Raw genomic sequence first — 17,715 nt, 5'->3', positions numbered from 1 at the left:
AAGTCCTAGCTAGCTAGGCAACATCATTGTCTTAAGTTGATGCTAAGTTAGCTAACGTTCTTCCTTGTATCAAGACAAACATATTCATTTGCTGTACGAGCTGTCGGGGGAATTTCCAATGAACATGAAACATAATGTTGGTTATTGTCTGCTGGTTCTGCATCAATGATGATTTGGAGTAAACGTGTTAGTTGAGTGCTTCTCAAATGGTTTATCTTCAGGAAGAAAAACATTTTTCCATATCAAGTCGTGAGCCAAATTTTTAAATCATTCAAGTTTATTTCACAGAAAAATAGCACAGTAGACTTGTCTTGTTAATTGGTGTGACTTTGACTAAAATAATCTTGTTTTGTCACCAGAAAAATGGCTACAGCTAAAGCATCTGGTTTTGTTTCCAGAAAAAATAGTAACATTTCTGTATTTGTTTTCAGAAAGATGGCTGAAAATATCGGGTTTTGTTGCCCCATTTAGATTTAAAAAATATATATTTCCATATCTGTCCTGAGTCCTCCTCCAACTTGTTAGTCTGTTTGCCTTTTGCTAAAATACTCACTAGTAGTCCCTAGAAAAATGGCTAAAAATATCTGGTTTTGTTGCCACAATTTGATTTTTTTCTCCCTAAACTTTTTTTTTTTCATGCTAACATCTGACTGCAACTCACTGAAAATGACACACAATCCACTTTTATGTCACGACCCAGCAGTTGGGAACCACTGGTCAACTGTATAACAGTTACTGTAATATTTCCATGTCTGTCCAGAGTGATTGACCACTTTGCAAAAATGAAAAGGAGACGTTACAGTTTACTTCTCAGAAAATGATTCCCTGAACAAACACACAACAGTTGTTCATTTATTCTACTACTGTGGCTTTATTGTTTTGTGTATATTTTATAGTTTTGTGTATCTGAAATAGGATTAGCCACATTGCCATAAATGGAAATTAAATAATATAAAAGAACCCAGGGATGTAGGGGTGCTTTATTTTTTGTTTTACTTTTGTAGATGTTAAATTTGCAGATGATTACTGCAATAAATATTTCAAAAAGATTCATTGCTCTTCCTTTTTGCTTTTACCAGTAGCAGTTTAGAAGTCTGGAGTAAAAAAGTGCACAAGTAGGTCAAATGCATTAGTTAATTTCAGGTGGTTAATCAAAGATCCATACAACATAATCTGATATGATTTCATAGTTTAAAGCACTATTTATGTATTTTTTTTGATAAATAAGTGCTAAAACTTGTTTTTGATTGCGCGCTTTGCACGCTTACATGAATTATTTGTGCCCCAGTACAGTATTAGGTCTAGTGACGCCCCTGTCCATGCCTAAGTGTTTGATCCGGCCAAGTGATTAGGACACCTGATTCTGATCATTTGGATGGGTGACCAAATACTTTTGGCAATAGAGTGTACATGTATTTTTTTATTATTATTATTTTTTAACTGTCCTTTCTAATCCATTTTCTCCTAGCCATTTAGGCAAATCACTAAAAATGCATTTTCCATCGATAATGTAACATCAAGTGCGCACTCTTTCAGTACTCCTTCATTCCTCCAAGAGTTCTTTTCGAGACCATCTATTTGGCCAAAAATTATGACGCTTATCGCTTTTTGATGACGCTTTGCTTGGATGAATGCGGCCCATTTGTTCAGACTGCAGTCACACTGGATACATATCTGATTTTTATCCAGACATATACGAGGCTCGGGTCGGATGTGAAAAGTTTGGAATTTTGTCATTCACGTTGCCATGAAAATAAAATACATGGCTTATATGGGCAAAAAATCGGAACAGACAAACAGTGTGAACAGGGTTTATTTATTTGGGCATCTTATATTGAAAACTCTTGCTGTAAATAACTTGGTAGCCTATGACAAAAAGACAATAACACATGCTTTCATAATTCTATTTGAAGTAAGAATAAAAACATTCAGTATATTTAGGAATGTCACTAGGCTCTGCGGTAGCCCTGTCATTACAGTATTGCTTATTTCTAACATTTTAATGCCACAAAAAATAATGTTAAAATGACCAAGCGGAACCTAAAGCAAAATTACAGTATGAATAGTTGACAATAAAATATACATTTTTAAAGAATGTTTCAAAATAAGCTTTTAACATAACAAGGAAAATCAGTGTGGACACGAAACCTCAGTCTGATCATGAATAAATGAATAGTTTTTGGTTTGCAAACATTATTAACGTCGTCTTCAACATTCTGTGCAGTGTTAGTTTAGTTTCACGTGAGCGCCAATTATGAGGTCATCATTAAGTCCATCTTGCAGGAGGTTGTAACCATGCATTGCTGATACAGGAGCAGCACTGGACGTTTCACGGGGGTTTTACATTTAAATCACTTAATTGTAGCCTACATAAAATGTAATGGTGATTCTTTGGTCAGAATTTTGCATAGATTTGGTTTTACAGACCATCGTCAAGCCGTTTCCTGAATGTGTCTACAGAATGCGCCGTTTCGTGGGCTGTCTTTTTTACGTGCCGAAGTCCTGCTCCAGCATACTTGCCAACCCTCCCGGATTTTCCGTGAGACTCCCGAAATTCAGCGCCTCTCCCGAAAACCTCCCGGGGACAAATTTTCTCCCGAAAATCACCCGAAATTCAGGCGGAGCTGGAGGCCACGCCCCCTCCATCTCCATGAGAACCTAACTCAGCAACGTTGTGACCCTCTTAAACAGGACAATACTGCCATATTGTATATAAAATAGAATAGAATGTAAATATATTCTACATTTAAGTGCAGTCAAGGAACATGCATTAGGGAGTCTGTTCTGAAGCCCACAGTAAAGAGACGTAACTTCATCATGTCGCCTGGTTATTGACTCCGACCCAATATATTACACCGTCAACAAGCAAAATGAAGAAATACGCCTGCAAGTTCCAGAACGATTGGAAACAAGAATTTCAGTTTATCCAGGAGAGTTCGAAGGGGAAGGGGTATGTTGCCTGTAAATATTGTAGAACAGACTTCTCCATTGAACATGGCGGCCGAACGTATATTCTCATCCATGAACGGTCAGCGAAGCACTAAGTATCCGCAGCGCAGCATCGTTCACAACCCAGTATTACAGTACAGTTAGTAGAACAACTGTGTTTTTATTTCTGTGTATTTGATAGGTGCCGTCGGAAATTCAACTTTTTATTTTATTTATTTATATAATAAAATACATATAAATAGCTACAATTCACTGAAAGTCAAGTATTTCATATATATATATATATATATATATATATATATATATATATATATTTGAAATACTCGAGTTGGTGGATTATACTCCTCCCCTCTTAACAACGCCCCCCGCCGCCAACCACGCCCCGCCCCCCACCTCCCGAAATCGGAGGTCTCAAGGTTGGCAAGTATGTGCTCCAGGGCAAGCTCTTTTTGACTTTGACTTCTCCCTGTCAGCCGTGTTGTAGTTTTTAGCACTTCCATATCAAGTCTACTGACAGATACAAGTTCATACAAGGGTGCCCATACTTTTTCTGCAGGCTCGCTACTTTTCAATTGACCAAGTCGAGGGGATCTTCCTCAATCACATACACGTATATAATTATATTTATTTATTTATGAAAGAGACGTTTTTGTTAATAAGTTAAAGGTGTTTAGATAATACAAGCATGTTTAACACATAGATTCCTATCTTTAATGGAGACAAGAATATAAGTTGGTGTATTACCGGATTCTGATGACTTGCATTGATTGGAATCAGACAGTAGTGCTGATAACGTCCACATTTTCAAATTGAGAGAAAAAAAGTACTCCTTTCTGTCTAATTTCACATGAAAGTGGTTGGTTTTTGGCATCTTAATTGTCCAGCTTCCATACTCGTTTTTATACACTTTACAAGAAATACGTTGACGGCAAAGTCTGTAGCTTGCTAGATTTCCGAGACTCTTATTTTATTAGCGCAGGCAGGATGAAAAAGCGCTTTTATTGTGAAGGTGGGAACTGTGCAGTTGGTCTTTAGAGTTTTGACGGCAGGTACGGCGCAAGTGTCCGTTGAATTAAAAAGTGTTTCTTGCCTTCCTGTCGGTCATTTTTTCTTAATAATGATCTTGCAGCAGCCAGCGTCATCTCACAAGACCCTCGGGTGCCGTGAATGTCAATCAAGTGACAGTGACGTCATAGTGAAAATTGATTATCGCAAATTTTTAGGTATATTTTTTTCCTGCCCGTCTGCCGATCGACTCACATACCCTCCGCGATCGACCGGTAGCTCACCGTAATCAATGTTAGAAATATACGCTACTTTATGCATGTACATGTACGAGCCAGTCTGCCCCAGGGAAACAGAAGAAACGTATTCACTACAAATTTGGACTACAACTAGATAAAAATGGCGGATTCGCAAATATATAGATATATTTGCAAAATACACTACCAAGGTCTCACATTGCAAACATCTTGTTTGGAGCAAGTTTGGTGGAAGGCAAGATTGTTTTGTAAATATTTTTACCATGGTTTGATTTTACATTTTTGGGACTTGTGGGTGCCAGCAGTGGTTTTGCATACTTTTAAAGCATCTATCTTCCCTAAAGATGCAACAGGTGGACAAACACACGGTCCTCTGATTGCTTGGCATGAATAGCCTATTTGTTCAAGGTTCTCAAGTTCTGTCCAACAAGACAAAGGATGGCTGCCTTTTTAAAATACATATTCATCAGTCATCTTATAAGAGTATAATTTGAATCAAATGTGCCATTTACAGTATATACATGTAAATAACTCACACACTGAGCTCTGGAGAGTTGGGATGAGTTTAAAAGCCATGTGGGATTGTCAGAACTGACACAATGAAACAGATCTGTGCGTGTTTTAAATACATTACAGCAGATGGAAGACATTTGGAATGCAAATTGGTAATAAACACAATGATTACTAATCCAACATAGTAATGTTTCTAAAGGTAAACATTAGCTAAAATATAATTTAGATCATGACCAGTCTCAAAATCTAATTTTAAAATTATATATTCTGTTTTTGTGATCTATTAACGCCAAACTTTTTATCAGTGGAGACCCTCTTTGCTACTTCACCGTGCCTTCATGGATGACTTCAGCGCAACTGTGAATTTTTAATTTGAATTACATGTGTGGACTTGCTTCCATTTCAAATGAATTGAGAAAGTGAATGCATGTTTGGAAAAAGAGGAAACGTCATGCCTTATGATTGCCATCAGTGCCACGAGGGCACGCCATCAGCAGTAGTCACCAGTAAAAAACAAACACACAATGGGAAAAAATAAATATAGAGTATTCCTCTTCCCACCTACTTAAGTAAAAAAGGTAAGGTAAAGTAAAGTGGCGCATTGTGGGAGTGCAGATGCAGGAAGCTGTCTCAGCACTTGTGCACCTGTTATGGACTTGAGGGCATGTGGACTCCATTTTGACTCGCACTCCTGGCTTTTTGTAGGGCTGCTTGGATTCGGAAGTGAGTCCGAGATTCCATGGAGTAGTTTTTGTAATTTTGCCTGTAGAAAAAAATGACTGTTTAGCAACCATACTCTTTTTTTTTTTTTTTTTGCTATTGCTTTAATGAAGGATGTGAACAAAAGAATCCAACCTTTTACAGTGTGTTAGAATTTAAGTGCTTTTGAAGTTGTAAAATGTTGGAATACAACCCACATTTTGGAGGAAAATAGGACTGCGGGCATGTTTATTTCACCTTATACAGAAAGCTGAGATACAAGCTGGTTTTCAAGAAATAACACTTTTAACAAACAAAAAGATGAAGACTAAGCATCCTCTGTGTCCTTAAATGTGTCTGTGAAAACAAGTTTGAACACCCATGATCTAACAGGGGTTTATGTATTAGGACTGTCAAGTAAACATTTTTTAATCAGATCAATCAAACTCTAAATCTGTGATTAATCATAATTAAATATGGGTTATTATTTGCTTGCATAACTGACATTTGCTAAAGAAAATACCCCAACATTTGGGCACGTATACAATTTAGTAGTCAGACTGTCATACAGGAACTGCAATTCATTGATTTGCTCAAATCTTGTAGAAAATAAGTATAGTAAAAATTAAGTGCACATTTTGAAAGTCTTTGCAGTTTGCAAATTTTTTGCAAACAAGGTACAGTTACTAACCAATAATGTAATAAACACACTTATAAACAACTTAACATAGTGCACCATTTACTCTTCTTTAGTTTAAACAGTTGTTTAAACAAACAAGCGTCTTTACCTCTTCAGATGACAACGCTGATCTCTTTTTTTGGTACAATGTGACCACAGCTCATTTTGATTACTTACAGAAGGCTGACCGTATTCTGAAATCCCAAAAAGAGGATACATATGCGTGCCAAGGCAAGACTAGGTGAAAATTTGCCAATGATACTCGAACTTGCTATATAAATAATATATTTATTTAAATGAAGCATTTTTTCTCCTCTGTTGACAGCAGTGTTGGCGCTGGGAATTTTCAAAATGGGGTCCCACAGTAAATTTGTGGGGTCCCAAGCGTTTTGAAAAAAAAAATTATAAACGTATGCATTGTCCTGTTATATCTCACATTTTATATTGTGTTTTGCAAAAAGGTTGTCATAAACGTTATTTAATTCATTAAAAAAATAATTTAAAAAAATAAAACAAATTTGTATACATATGTAAATGTTATAAACATTAAATCACTTTCTTCTTTCCTTCATGGATCTGAACTTCACCACTGGTGGTAGTTTTTTCGATGTTTTTATTTAATAAGTTGTAGGTGTATTTATTTCAGTATAAAAGTGTAAAAAGGGTTTGCTTCGGTCATGAAATGATGATAATGGTGTGCCCGGGCATACATCCATTTTATATTTAACGCTTAAATCTTTGGAGTCTACATCAACTTCACATCTATCCCTCATTTCAAAATGTTTTAGTTTTTTTAATCGTTTTTTTGTTTGTTTGTTTTCTGCCCCTTTGTGTCAAACAAAACTATGTTTTTAATGGCAAACACACAAAATATGGAAAATCTTCCGCCAAAAATATTTTTCAGAGTGGAATATTTGATGTGACGTAATCGGAACTTTGAATAGGTCATTAATTCATGAAAACATTCATTTTGATTCAATATTATGTTTTGAGCAATGACAGTTTCAAAAACAAAAACAGCTTTGTTTTACTAGTCAACATCGCAACTTTTTCTAAATTACATTTCACCTTTAAGCTTTTTTATTTCACTTTTTTTATGTTTTTGTTTATTTTAATAGTATTTTTAGAATGTGCCATGGGCCTTTAAAACATTAGTTGTGGGCCGCAAATGGCCTCCGGACACACTTTTGACACCCCTGCTGTAGATAATAAAAAATTAAATCTGATAAATCTATTGATAAAAAGCAGAGCCTGGTGACGCATGCGCGTTTATCATAACTCTCTCGATCTCTCTGTCTCTGCCTCTCTCTCACAAATGCTGCTGCGTGCGCACACCTTCACAATTTGTTTTGTTTTTAACCCCTTCTTAGCCACCTACTCAGTGGCCTAGTGGTTAGAGTGTCTGCCCTGAAATCGGTTGGTTGTGAGTTCAAACCCCGGCTGAGTCATACCAAAGACTAAAAAAATTGGACCCATTGCCTCCCTACTTGGCACTCAGCATCAATGTTTGGAATTGGGGGTTATATCACCATAAATGATTCCACCGCTTCCCAGGGGTTGATTAAGGGGATGGGTCAAATGCAGGGGACAAATTTCACCACACCTAGTGTGTGTTTGACAATCATTGGTTCTTTAACTTTAACCCTGAACGTACATTGAAAATACACGCAACCCTAACTCAAAATGCTGGATATTTGAGGCATTTAAAAAACTTCGCCCGGAATAGCCCCGCAAAAGAGGACATGTCTGGGGAAAAGAGGACGTATGGTCAGTCTTCACGGTGGCAGAGGGGTTAGTGCGTCTGCCTCACAATACGAAGTTCCTGCAGTCCTGGGTTCAAATCCAGGCTCGGGATCTTTCTGTGTGGAGTTTGCATGTTCCCCCCGTGAATGCGTGGGTTCCCTCCGGGTACTCCGGCTTCCTCCCACCTCCAAAGACATGCACCTGGGGATAGGTTGATTGGCAACACTAAATTGGCCCTCGTGTGTGAATGTGAGTGTGAATGTTGTCTGTCTATCTGTGTTGGCCCTGCGATGAGGTGGCGACTTGTCCAGGGTGTACCCTGCCTTCCGCCCGATTGTAGCTGAGATAGGCGCCAGCGCCCCCCGCAACCCCGAAAGGGAATAAGCGGTAGAAAATGGATGGATGGATGGATGGTCAGTCTACTTACAGATGTCCAAAGTACTCCAGGAAGCAAAATAAATTCACATTTAGTCTGTAGTTGCAAGTTGATGCTCTTGTTTGTGTTAAGATCCGCTGCTCGGATCTTACATTATTTGGTTTTGAGTCTTTTGTGTTTATCTTGTTGGTTCATGAACGCTTCCCATTCTTAGTTGGTGCACTTCCTTGTTTGTTTTTGTCCCCATGGCGACTTGATTTGTCCACCTGCACTGGCTGTTTGACGCACACCTGTTTTTGATTATTGTTTCTGTATTTAGTGAAGGGAAGTGAATTACATTTATATAGTGCTTTTCTCTAGCGACTCAAAACGCTTTACATAGTGGAACCCAATATCTAAGTTACATTTTTAAACCAGTGTGGGTGGCACTGGGAGCAGGTGGGTAAAGTGTCTTGCCCAAGGACACAACGGCAGTGACTAGGATGGCGGAAGCGGGAATCGAACCTGCAACCCTCACGTTGCTGACACGGCCACTCTACCAACCGAGCTATATTTAAAGCTGCCTCCTCCCTTTGTTCCGCCTGGGTTTGTCACTTGCTCTATGCAACACGCACGTTTGGTTAAAGTTTGTCCTGTTCTGGCTAGCTAAATTCCTCCTTAGCTTCTGTGCGCTCGACACGCGCTTCTGTGGACTTTTTATTGAGTGCTACTGTTTAGCCTAGCTCCCCGTGCGTTGCACGCGCTTTCTTTTGCATTTGTATCAGTGTTCTTTTATCATTTTATACATTAAATCAAGTATTACCTGCTACTCCTGCCTGTCTGGTCCTCTTGCATCCCGGGGGTGACACAACACGCGCACACGATGCGCGCCGAACGTGACAGTTTGTGTAGTACAGTTAGTTTATCTTTGCTGTAATTGTGCCTCTCTGAAGTATTGTAAGACAGATCGGCTGTCTGAATCCAGCTTGCATAGCTGCTCCTCGATCTCCTGAACGCGCTCCTCCACGCGCTCCTGCTGCCTCAGCAATCTTTGTCTGCAAGAAGATGTCATTCATCTTCTTGCAGGACTTGGTCTTCACAGATGTAAGATGTCCTACATGTGGTGGCTGTCTGTTTAGCAAAGGCATATGTTTAACTTAAATGTGTTACTTTTGTTGACAACATTGAATCAGTAAACTGTGCCAGTGGTGCGTTCTTCTTTGCTTCTTGTCCATATAGCTAGCATTCGTGCTGGCATGTAGCTATCGGCCCAACAGCACCAGCTGACCGGCAGCAGCCGTCACTGCTCGCTGAGGACAGTGACTGCTGCCTGCTTCTACCTCAGAGTCTCCAAGACACAAAAAAAGTATCCGATATCCCCAGGAAAAGTCTTAGATTTGTCGCTAGTAGCTGTTTACAAAGGAAGTAACCAAGAGGATTTACAACACTGTCGGCGCAATCTTCGAGTACGTGTTTCGCTTTAGGATGGTATTTTAAACTTGACAGGCAGCGAAGCCAAAAACGTTTGTCGCTGCAATACAAATAAGTTACATAAGTTTTATCCAAAGTTCTGTTTTGAAGGGAAATTGACCGCCTCTTATAGCGTAAATAGGTTATACTTTTATAGCGCTTTTCTACCTTCAAGGTAGGGCTGGGCGATATTGGCTTTAATTAATATCTCGGTATTTGTATGCCATATCGCGATATTTGATATATATCTCGATATTTTGCCTTATCCTTGAATGAACACTTGATGCATGTAATCACAGCAGTATGCTGATTCTATGTGTCTACATTAAAACATTCTTCTTCATACTGCATTAGTATATGCTACTTTTAAACTTTCACACAGAAAGGGAAATCACAACTAAGTCAATTTACCAAAACTGTATTTATTAAATACTCTTCATTCTCTTGCAGGTGACTTTTTAAATGAAAGTACAAATTAGTAGTGCTGCTACCTTGTGTTGCAACACTTCTGCTGCATACTTTGCATATTGATGTTGTCTGCTGAATATCTTCCCGCTTGAAGCAAAACCACCGCCAATAATTGTTCTTCCTCCAATTGTGATCAGTTTCGCACATTTTCTCTTTTAATGTCACTCGCACCGCTGCGCTTGCACGACCTGCCTCAGCTAACGTTTGCCATGCTGCTACCTCTCTGTTCGGCGTATGTGACGTAAGTAAGAAGGTGGCCTTGTTTTACGTCTCTGTGAGAAAGAGAGACGAGAAGGAGTGAGAAACGCCTGTAGTGTAATGCCCGCAGCTAAGAGCAACTGCGTGAGAACGTATACTCGAATATTACGATATAGTAATTTTCTATATCGCACAGAGGCAAACCCGCGATATATTGTTTATATCGATATATCGCCCATCCCTACTTCAAGGTACTCAAAGCGCTTTGACATTATTTCCACATTCACACACACATTCACACACTGATGGTGGGAGCTGCCATGCAAGGCCCTAACCAGGACCCACAAGGAGCAAGGGTGAAGTGTCTTGCTCAAGGACACAACGGACGTGACGAGGTTGGTAGTAGGTGGGGATCGAACCACGAACCCTCAGGTTGCTGGCCCAGCCACTCTCCCAACTGCGCCACGCCGTTCCCTTTCCTGCTTGTCGGCTCCCAGAGCGTGGTCGAGGAGCACAGGGGAGACGTTTCCTCCAGGGCCGATGTTTTGTCAGGGGAAACACCCTTCACTTTACCAATGGGTACGTAAGGTGATTAAAGTGATAATCGTCAAAAATATTTAATAACCCGATAATTTATTTTTATAATCACATGCGTTAATGCGTTGTGGTTGACAGCCCTAATATATATCTGTATGTGTGTCTCTACCTTAAATGGTGATTTGATATGAATCTCGATACAATACGAATCACTAACAATACTGTTAAAAACATTACGGTTTGATACGATTCGGTTGAAGCAATTCAAAGCAGATGGAAGCTTTGCATTGTGAAAATAAAATTAAATCCATCATGTATCATGTCAGAACAATTTAATTTGTTTCTTTATTAAATAGACACACACAAAACAGATGGTGCCTGTATTAATTATTAGCAAATAGTAGAAGTATCAACTTCAAGGCATTGCAATCCAAAACTTAAAGAAAAGAATATGTAAATAAAACACTTTTGGAAAAGCTACCATGTATTATTTACTGTTTGCTCAGGTAGCAACAATTAAATACAGATAAAGAAAGCAAGCTGTGCATCAAGTAGAGGTCTTGAAACACCACAGTAACAAAAAGTGCAAAATACAATTAGGTGCCACCATGTAAGATATACAAAAGCTTCCCTGTAGAATCTCAAATACTTTATTTACTATTTTGAATACATCCATTGAAAAAATTCCTACTAGTTGTGACTTTCATGATTGTGAACAATAAGCAACATTAAAAAAAAAAGTGCACTGGAAAGTTTTGAGGAAGAATTGTTGTGTTGCAAACTTTTGTGTGATGTTGCTAGCTCTCTTATTATTATTCCAAGCTGATTTGCTGCAGCGGCAGCTGAACCACATGTGACAGTGTGTCATAACGATCAGCTGAATAAAAAATTACCGGAAGCGGTATCATTAGTCGTGCTGCCACTACTTCTTTGCTACTTTCCAAACGTTAACAAAAGCCTTACTTGTATCCAAGGACCATTCTTCTTTTTTTATTTTTTATTTAAACGTTAACCACACTTTAGATTTAATATTCGGTGGTGCCTTGTTTATAAACTCTTTCGGTGCTCTGCTATGTTGCTGGGTTGTCAGTCCCAAAAGAGAACGGTACTCTCATATAATGTCATCACATAAATCTCGCAAGATTAGAGTTGTCGGATTTTGTAGCTGTGCAAGCAACCGATTCATTGTTTTCCAACCGGACATCGATCAAACCATATTATATAAAGATCAATCCAGAGGCTTGCCAAACAGTGTAGTCGGATCATTAATATATACACACACATTTATATACATATATGCTGTATACACACCATTAGAGTGGTTCGGTATATCAGTACTAATAATGCATCGCAGTACTAATAAATTGAAATCGGTACTACACCACCTTTGAAAAGTACCAGTAGCATTCTTTCATCTGAATGCTGCTGTGCGGCGGTGACTACAGAGCCAAAGGCGCATGATATTGACTGTGTCAAAACGCACACACAAAGTGCATAAAAGTAATAACGACAATTCTACTGGTTATTAAAGAGGATGCGTGAAACGCAATACGGAGGTATTTGGACTTCAAAACTAACAATAAAGGTGAAGCTTTTTTAACAGGGAGGCACTGCGCTGCAAGTGTTGTTTTACACCTTTGGTAAATGGTAAATGGGTTATACTTGTATAGCGCTTTTCTACCTTCAAGCTACTCAAAGCGCTTTGACACTATTTCTACATTCACCCATTCACACACTGATGGTGGAAGCTGCCAGGCAAGGCCCTAACCACGACCCACCAGGAGCAAGGGTGAAATGTCTTGCTCAAGGACACAACGGACGTGACGAGGTTGGTAGAAGGTAGGGATCGAACCAGGAACCCTCAGGTTGCTGGCACGGCCACTCTCCCAACCGCGCCACGCCGTCCTCTTTCCTGCTTGTCGGCTCCCAGACCATGGTCCAGGAGCACAGGGGAGACGTTTCCTCCAGGGCCGATGTTTTGTCAGGGGTAAGACCCATCACTTTACCAATGGGTCCGTGAGGCTTCGCTCTAATGACAAGGCCGTCGATTAGTTACAACTTGTTCACTTTATTTATAATTTCCACAGGGCACAACGGGACATCCACCATGCTATTAACACTGCACATACTAGCGCTAACTCTCCTTACTTGCCCACTCACTTATTCCCGTCACTCACCCCACATACTGCCATTCTTAAAGGAGCACACACAAACACACACACACATACGCTACACTTACAACAGCTGCTTTAAAACACGCCTCGTTAAATGTGGCGATAAGTATTCCCACTTTTGTTTCAAACTTAGGTGAACATTTAAATAATGAACATTCAGATCTGCACAAGAAGTTATAAAGAGTGACAGGTAATAATGTAATTGTTACACCTGTCCTGCTGTTCAGCTCCAGTGCAGACCGTAGGGGAGACTTTCCCTTTAGGGTCGATACCATTTTAATGCCTTTTAATTTATATTTTAACCTTGTAAAATTGTTCTTTGACTCTGAGTCTTTAATGTAGTGTAAGGTTTTCTGTTAAAATAAAGCCAATATTGACATTTTTCGTAGTTCCCTTTATTTGGAAAAGTATCAATATACATTTTGGTACTGTAGTGGAATTTCTGACCTTTTGAACTATATTTTGTGTCTCTCGAAGTCCGGAAAGAGAGCGAGGTCGAAAAAGCATTAAGAAGGACAAGAAAGTAAAAGAATGTCCGCTCATTTCTTTCTTTTCCTACTTGGAACCATTGAAGGATCATATGTAGGTGAAAGTTGAATTTGTGGTCAGTCTAACCATTCTACAAAATGTTTTGATTGCCTACCATTACTAAGGAATTCAAGGATGTTACAGAACAGAGAGATCCAAAACAACGGGACCTTGACACATGAGGGAAACATATAAAAGACCAATATTGTGGGTGGTTTTGCTTGATTCTCAATCACCCACGCCTCCGGAGGACGTTGTCTGTTTGCATGGGCAATGCCAATCCGATTTTGTACCTTTTGATTTTGGGTAAATAAAACTTTTGTAATAAAACCACTTTGTTTGCTGTTTTAAGTTTCGGACCATCCACCACAGTGTCAGTATTAAATTATTGTTATCGGGACAACCCTACGCACCATATACAAACAGACGATCTCCTGAAAGTTTAGTAATCAATCAGAAATATCAAGCAGCTAAAATGCGCTAAACATGGATAAGAGTGTTATTCATTTTTCCAATTATGCTTTCCAATGGATTTAAATGTGTGTAATTTAGATTTTTTTAGGTTGCACAGACATTTTTAAAATACCCGCAAAGTTCACTGTGGATTACATTGTCACAATATATGACAATGTGTGTCCACATTTTTTGTTGGTTGTATTTAAAAAATTTTGCGCCATGACTTGGGAAGGTTGTGTGGATTGCATCATATAAGTAAATGCTGCGCGATATCCAATGGAAATTGCAATTCATGGACATTGACTTGATTTACTCATTTTGCCAAAAAGAAGCCAACAAAGTTGCACTCATCAGGTTGTCAGACATCCATCCATCCATCCATTCATTTTCTACTGCTTGTTCCTCTTGGTGTTGCGGGGGTGCTGGAGCCTATCCAAGCTGCATTCAGGCGAGGTATACCCTGGACAAGTCGCCACATCATTGCAAGGCCAATACAGATAGACAGACAACATTCACACACCAGGGCCAATTTATTTAAACTAAATTTGAAAACACCCCGCAGGTCCAGATTTTCTTATAAAATTCTTGACGGCATGCAGGACTTGGGCTGCTGGCCGTAGTTTGGACACCACTAATCTAATGGATGCGTCAGCAATCCTCATAAAACTTAATGAGAAATGGAAATGGCCTTCCGCCCGAATGCAGCTGAGATGGGCTCCAGCACCCCCTGCGACCCTAAAAGGGACAGGCGTTAGAAAATGTATGGATTGAAATTTTACTTTTTGTGACTTCCAAATGGAAGAAGCCAGCGTGCCGCACCTGGCCCGTGGGCCGTAGTTTGGGCACCCCAACCTAAATGATGCGTTAATAACCATCATAGCATCCATCCATCCATTTCTACCGCTTGACGTGTGTAAGAACCTGCGCTTACACTCTGTGAGAAGGAGACACAAGAAGGAGTGGGAAGAGCCTGTAGTGTAATGCCCGCAGCTAAAAACAACTGCGTGAGAACGTATACTCGAATATTACGATATAGTCTTTGTCTATATCAAACCCGATATATCGCGTATATTGATATATCGCCCAGCCGTACTTCTAAGTACTTAAGGCGCTTTGACATTTTTTCCACATTCACCCATTCATTCACACAATGATGGCAGGAGCTGCCATGCAAGGCCCTAACCATGACCCATCAGGAGGTGAAGTGTCTTTCTCAAGGACACAACGGAAGTGACTAGGTTTGTAGAAGCTGGGGATTGAACTGGGAACCCTCAGGTTGCTGGCACGGCCACTATACCAAATGCGCCACACTGTCCTAAGATGATTAATGAGAAATGGAAATGGAAAACAGTCCACATGTTTGTCCTGATTATGGTTAGAGTAAACCAACAACAAATAGAACATGAAGGGACATTAGCCATGATGTGAAGAGAACCGTCTCTTTCATCTGCACCTTCGACAGCTTGCGGATTAATTTTCAGTTTGTTATTTTTAAGATTTATTCAGTGCTGCCAAGCCATAAAAAAACAATTCATTAATTATGATCTGTAATTAATTAATATAATCTCTCTCTTTTAATCACAGAAAAAAAGTGTTAGAGAGAAGCCCTCAACTTGAGGTATTTTTACCTCACTGTATTGTGTTGGCCCTGTGATGTGGTCGCGACTTGTCCAGGGTGTAACCCGCCTTCTGCCCGATTGTAGCTGAGATAGGCACCAGTGCCCCCCGCGTCCCCAAAGGGAATAAGCGGTAGAAAATGGATGGATGGATGTATTACTGACATGAACTGTCATGACAGGTAAGACTTTTTATGTTGTTTTTTTCTCTGTTCAGTGTCACTTTGTTTCAGCGCTTCATCCATTTTTTTTGCCACTTCCTGGTGTTAGTGCTGATTGAGCACATCTGCCTTCGTGGTTAGTAATCAAGAGACTCACATGCCTCTGATCACTAATCAGTTTGGTTTATTAAATACATATTTACCAACATGTTGTCTCCTGTCTCTGTATCTTGGGGTCACAACTACCGCAAATGTTTAACAATTAATATATTATAAAGCTAAATATACAAACAAAAAGGTGGCTTTATTGAGTCATTTATATTTTTGAACCGACTCAAAACAGTCTGTTTTATTTAGTAAAACAAAACATCAGGTCCATATTAAGTACAACAAAAAGCACTAAGAACACTAAACTGAACTTGAACTTTTCCCCTGCTTCAGATTAATATGATATAAATAAAACTGACCCATTAATCCCAGTGCTCACATATGTTACCAATATGAATCAGAAAAGAAAGAAAACAGATTGTTAGATGTTGAACTTTGTAAAACATTTCCAATGGCGGAAATTATGACTTTGACATCAATGTGTTACATCACAGGTGTCAAACTCAAGGCCCGGGGGGCCAAATCATTTTATTTGGCCCTTGAAAGCTTAGAAATAATATGCGTCATTAAAGTAAACTTTATATTTTTTTTACTAATTGTATTAGTTTTTTCCATTTTTACAGGAAAAATACATGTACCAATGCAATCGCATATTTTTTAAACATAAATATTAAATAGTAACAAATATATGATCATACATTCAAACAATGTTTTTGTTAAACTAGAAATAAATACTTTTTATCTGCTTGACTTATGATTTCAAAGCAAGTTATTTAATCAAACTGCCAAATGTTATAAATAGATTTTACAGCAACTTTGTGAAATTTACTGTGGTTTTGCAGCATTGTACTGTACATGGAAAAAACAGTACCACTGGAAAAAACTGTGTAAATTTTACAGAATTTTTTTTAAGACTAACCTATCAATTTTTCACTGCAAAATCTAAAACATTTTTTTACATTGTACATAAAGAAAATAATCATCAAATGCATAGGATATTGTGTAATAATATAATTCACTGCTAGAAGTGGCCCTGTGAGGGCAAACATAACTGCGATATGGCCCTCAAATTAAAACAAGTTCGACACCCCTGTGTTACATTATATCATGTTTTATACCTTATTTAACGAAAGAACATGAAGGTATTTACTTACAAGTGATGTTTTTATTTTGTTCAGCAGCAGACAAGGCATGTGTGCAGCCTTGACACGCACGGGCAATTAAAAAAAACACATTTTCCTACAGTACATGTAAATTTGCTCTGATTTTAAATATAATGTACACATCTTTGTACATGTATTACATCATTATATTATGCAGAGATAAGTTGTAAGACTATTAGGTCAATTTAATGTGGGTCGAAACACAACAGCTTGTGTAATAGTGTAAATCGATTTGCGTTGCAAAAAAAACATTGTCCAACTTTACACTCAGAACAAGATGTCATTTAAACTATAAACACACTTTAGAAATGTCTTTAGGTGTATTATGATTAATGTTGACTCTTAGGTAGAAATCTCCTATCCCCACTATTTAGGGCCGCTAACATCACAAGCTTCCTCCAGCCAAGTCTAGTGACCAAGTGAGACCTCTTTTTCACTGTGGCGACAAATTATCTTTGTGCCGTATTCTGTTAGCCAATCACAAGACGATGGTAAGGCAACTCGCATACAGTAACAGTAACTTTAGAGATTGAAAATTACATTAATTGAATTGAATGAATATATAATTAATCAAAATTTACAAGATCATTTGACACCCCTGGTTTTAATACACATATTTTTACATTTAAGACATTA

At 38.7% G+C, this 17,715-nt stretch overlaps 1 protein-coding gene across 5 annotated transcripts in view; it reads right to left on the bottom strand.

Moving 5' to 3' along the window:
- Positions 1-1,795: 1,795 nt before the first annotated feature.
- ttc39a (tetratricopeptide repeat domain 39A) overlaps positions 1,796-17,715 on the bottom strand; it is an 89,245-nt gene continuing 73,325 nt past the window's right edge. For all 5 annotated transcript variants that reach the window (XM_061888200.1, XM_061888198.1, XM_061888199.1 and 2 more), the window contains one exon: positions 1,796-5,487. In XM_061888200.1, coding sequence (XP_061744184.1) covers positions 5,373-5,487 — 115 coding nt within the window. In that variant the 3' untranslated portion in view covers positions 1,796-5,372. The remainder of the gene's footprint in view (positions 5,488-17,715) is intronic.

Source organism: Nerophis ophidion, linkage group LG26 (assembly GCF_033978795.1).
Source record: "Nerophis ophidion isolate RoL-2023_Sa linkage group LG26, RoL_Noph_v1.0, whole genome shotgun sequence".
NCBI lineage: Eukaryota > Metazoa > Chordata > Actinopteri > Syngnathiformes > Syngnathidae > Nerophis > Nerophis ophidion.
Note: the sequence above shows the minus strand (reverse complement) of the source record. Positions and strands in the feature narration are given on the sequence as shown.